Below are 4,623 nucleotides of genomic sequence, written 5' to 3'. Positions count from 1 at the left end.
GCAGACACATTCCCCCCAAACCTGACCACAGTGTGCGTTGAGTGCAGTCAGCAAATCCTGCTGTCACGGTGACTAATAAGAACTCGGGATGCCCTCCCCACCCCTCCAGCCTGGTTTGGGGGGTTCCTGCATGGCTGCCCTCTGTCACTGTGTACCCTGGAATCTCTAGGACCGTCTCCTGTCAGAGGTGTGGAATGTTGGATGAGAGGGAGCCTGAGATGGGTTCCCCAGCTGTCTTAGCAGTTCCTCGGGGAATGTTTCTTATCTCAAGTGCTATTGCAGAGCTCAGTAAACTGCGACTCAAGTTTGTTCAATTAACCTTCTCTGGAATAAGGAATTAGATGATCCCAGAGCACCTGTAAATGATTTCAAAAAAGGTAGCAAATGCAGTAATGCCAACTTCCAAAATGAGATTTGATACAGGGCCCTCTGGCCCAGGGTTTGTTGAGAGCACCAAGAAACAATGGTAGGAGTGTGACAGTGACCCCGATGCAGTGTGACAGAGAGAGACTGGAGTCTCATTCAGGAGCAGACCAGGCCCCCTTGTGTCCAAACTAGGAGCCTGCCCTCTTCCCAGCTCACATTCCCCCTGGGTGTTGCTGGTAGGGCTGTGTGGAGGGCCAAGGGCACAATGACGAGGCCACCTTGGTGGTGAGGGTGGCCAGGGGCGCCCGACGAGGGGTTGGAGACCTTGTGGGTCTCCCCCTGACCTGGGAGCTGGTTGCACTTTCCATCTGTGTGCAGGGCCCGGAGGTACTCTCTGACCATGCAGTGCCCCACCAGATGAGGGAACAGCCTTTGACACGTCAGGCAGAGGCCCAGCCAAAGGAGTTGTCCCTGGAGGAAGGAGCTCGGGACTCCAGCCAGCAGCCCCCAGCCCAGCTAAGCCGCAGACAAAAAATAAACCCTGAACTCTGGCCAAAGAGGGGTGAGTAGCCGCCCTCAAGGAACGCAGCCCTTCAGGAGAGGGAGGCAAAGGGAAGAGAGCGTTGGGGGAGGTTGAGGCCTGTGTGCATGTGGCTCCTGGTGGGGAGCTGAGCACAGGTGGGGAGCTGCTGGACCTGTCCTGGCCTTCATTGCTGTGCCCACAGGTGGGCTATTGTGGACTTCACTGCCCCCTGCTCTTTCCCCAGGCCCAGTCACCTCCCCGCACCAGGAGATGGCAGCACCAGCCACATCCCTCCTTGCAGCCTGGTCCCAGGTGAGTGGTGGTCATTCCTGGTCTGCAGCATCCCCATGGAGACACTTCTCTCCCATGGCCAGGACTGTGGGTTTCCAAGGCACTTCCCCCTGAAATGACCTTTGCCTACTGGGAGGTATCTTGCTCTTTCTCAGATGCCACCTGAGTATTAGGTGTGTTTGTAGGAGTCTGGGGTCCAATGGTGAGCTTGGGAAATCGCTCAAATCCAACTGGGTGTTAGAATCTCTTGGGACTCTAGGTAAAAATAAAGATTCCTCACCCTAGCTGGTTTGGCTCAGTGAATAGAGCATCAGCCTGTGGACTGAAGGGTGTCAGGTTCGATTCCGGTCAAGGGCATGTACCTTGGTTGCTGGTTGTGGGCACATCCCCAGTAGCGGGTGTGCAGGAGGAGGCTGATAGATGTTTCTAACTCTCTATCCCTCTCTCTTCCTCTCTGTAAAAAAATCAATAAAATTAAAAAAAAAAAAAAGATTCCTCCCCCAGCCACAGCCTGGAATAGTTTTTTATACTTGTTTAAATAAAGTTTATTGAAATACAATTCATATACTTACATTTCATCTATTTAAAGTATACAATGTCTCGTACATTTACAGAGTTATGCAATCACCACAATTAGTTTTAGAACATTTTCACCACCTGCCCCAAATTCCCCACACCCCTTAGTGGTCACTCCCCATTGCCCCTCCCCGAGCAACCACTGATCCTCTTTCTGTTTCTGGATTTGTCTCTTCTGCACCTTGTAAGCTTGGGTTTTATTTATGTTATTTATTTACTTTTGCTTGAGTTTTAATCATGTTCCCTAGGTCAGTCTGGTGCTAGATTTGGGAACCACTGGCTTAGAGCCATCCTGAAGTCCTCAGGTCACCCCATTTGGGTCCCGGGGCTGGCTTGAGTTGAGGTAGGCCATGCTAACCCATGTCTCCAAGGAGTATGGGCCCCAGTGGCTGAGCACACAGTGGATCCAGCTGCTACGCACAGCGAATCTGTCCACACTGTGCTGCCCTGCAGCAACAGGACAGAGCATGATGGCAATAGTGTCGTCCCAAAGAACAGGATGCTGCCGTGTCTGTGAGCTGAGGTTGGGAGGAGAGGTGTGTGACAGCTTGTGGGGAGGGAAAAGGCGGTGGGAGGCAAGCAGGACCCACCATTGTGACGTGAGTGGAAGGGAAAGGTCAGCTCACCAGGTTGGCCCAGCCCGTAGGGCTGAGTGGACTGTGTCCTTGCAGGTACCAGTGGCCTTGGAGGACGTGGCCGTGTACCTGTCCCAGAAGGAGTGGGGGCGTCTGGACCCAGCTCAGCAGGACCGGAGTCGGGACACGGTGCCAGAGAGTGAAGGTAACACGTGGGGAGACCCTGCCTGCTGACCATTAGGCCAGTCCTAGGGGGACGAGGCTCTTTGCCTCATGTTGGGTGTAGCTGGCCTGGCATTTTCCCCCAGGTGTATCTTTCCTTCAGGACCCAAGACCCAGGCCACCTCCCCGCTCACACCTTCCCTGGCTCCCTCCTGCCTACAGGAGTCAGTCTAGAAGTTCTCAAACTGGAGTGGCCTGAGGAATCATGGGAAGCATGTTAGAAATAGGAATTCACCGGCCCCATGCCCAGGGGTTGGTTTAGTAGGCCAGGTGTGCTCTCTGGCAATTTTGCTTGGTATCCAGCTGCATACAGCCTGCAAAGCCAGGTCTGCTGGTGTCTTGTCAGTGGCCCAGCTGCAGTGGGGGCAGTGTGTTGGCTCACCCACATCCCAGGCAGATGCCCAGAACTGTCCTGAGTTCCTTCCTTCATTCCTGCACCCATTCAGTTGGTCCAGTTTCCCTTCAGCCTCTGTGCTGCCCTCAGCCCCCATTGGTAGAGCTGTTCCTGGCAAGGCCTTGGCCATCAATGGCCTCCTTACCAGTGCCCCAGCTCCCCACTCAACACTGTCTCTTCTCTTTCCACTTGTCTAGTCTTGCCAATTCTGTCACCCACTTATTCCCTAAAATGTTTTCTAAAGGAGTTGAGATGCTGCTTTGTATCAGTTGGAGTTCTCCAGAGAAACAGAGCTAATAGGATGTGTATGTGTAAAGAGATATTTTAAGGAATTGGCTCACATGATTGTGGAGGCTGGCAAGTCCAAAATCTGTATGGCAAGCCATCAGGCTGGAAATTCAGGCAAGATTTCTGTGCTGCACTCTTGAGGCAGAATTCCTTCTCTGGAAAACCTCAGGATTTGCTCTTATGGCCTTCACCTGATTAGACGAGGCCCACCTCCAGTTAGGAGGGTGATCTGCTTTACCTACAATCAGTTGATTTGTAAATGTTAATCACATCTACATAATACCTCCAACAGCGGCATCTACATTGGCATTTAAACCAAACAACAACATAGCCGTAATCATTACATACTTTCCTTTATATCCTCATTTTTTTCAAACTAAGAATCGGTGGACTGAATGAAAATTAACCTTTCCACTGCCTCATAGAAGGAGAATACTAATTTTCTGTGCACACTATAGCTGGACCATTGCCCCCTGCTTCCTGTTCCGTTTCCCTCCCACTTAGTTGTACTTCTTGGCCACTTAGTCTCTATTGTGGTGAAACCCCAGACTCCTCCAGGGTCAGGGTTTCCCTCCCAGAGCCAGTGAAAGCCTTGAGCCTTGTTTCCTCACTTCCTCTCCCTCAGAGAGTAAGAAGGAAACAGAAGTCCCAGGTTAGCTTCTGTCCTCTCCTGGGGTTTAAACCATGGTGATTGTGTTTGTGTAGTTCAAACCAAAGGACTAGAGGAGGAGTCAGCAGACCTTTTTTTTTTTTAATATATATACTTTCATTGATTTCAGAGACCACTCCGAGGCAGAGGGGCTCGGACCTGACACCTGTTACTAGTGAGCAGAGGATAGAGGAGGAACTTGGACTAAGTTCCCAACAGTTAGTACAGTGGGCAGGGTTCAAGAACGAACCTATCAGGCTGGAAATTCAGGCAAGATTTCTATGCTGCAGTCTTGAGGCAGAATTCCTTCTCTGGAAAACCTCAGGATTTGCTCTTATGGCCTTCACCTGATTAGACGAGGCCCACATCCAGTTAGGAGGGTGATCTGCTTTACTTACAATCAGTTGATTTGTAAATGTTAATCACATCTACATAATATCTCCAACAGCGGCATCTACATTGGCATTTAAACCAAACAACAACGTAGCCGTAATCATTACATACTTTCCTTTACATCCTCATTTTTTTCAAACTAAGAATCAGTGGACTGAATGAAAATGAACCTTTCCACTGCCTCATTGAAGGAGAACACTAATTTTCTGTGCACACTGTTGCTGGACCATTGCCCCCTGCTCTCTGTTCCGTTTCCCTCCCACTTAGTTGTACTTCTTGGCCACTTAGTCTCTATTGTGGTGAAACCCCAGACTCCTCCAGGGTCAGGGTTTCCCTCCCAGAGCAG

At 50.8% G+C, this 4,623-nt stretch overlaps 1 protein-coding gene across 1 annotated transcript in view; it reads left to right on the top strand.

Annotated features, from left to right (window-relative positions):
- Positions 1–4,623, top strand: part of ZNF500 (zinc finger protein 500) — a 9,981-nt gene that overhangs the window by 1,561 nt on the left and 3,797 nt on the right. The window contains exons 2-4 of the mRNA XM_006757905.2: positions 745–928; positions 1,134–1,201; positions 2,428–2,536. Coding sequence (XP_006757968.1) covers positions 745–928; positions 1,134–1,201; positions 2,428–2,536 — 361 coding nt within the window. The remainder of the gene's footprint in view (positions 1–744; positions 929–1,133; positions 1,202–2,427; positions 2,537–4,623) is intronic.

Source organism: Myotis davidii, unplaced genomic scaffold (assembly GCF_000327345.1).
Source record: "Myotis davidii unplaced genomic scaffold, ASM32734v1 scaffold555, whole genome shotgun sequence".
Taxonomy (NCBI): domain Eukaryota; kingdom Metazoa; phylum Chordata; class Mammalia; order Chiroptera; family Vespertilionidae; genus Myotis; species Myotis davidii.
This window is presented reverse-complemented; position numbering and strand designations above follow the sequence as displayed.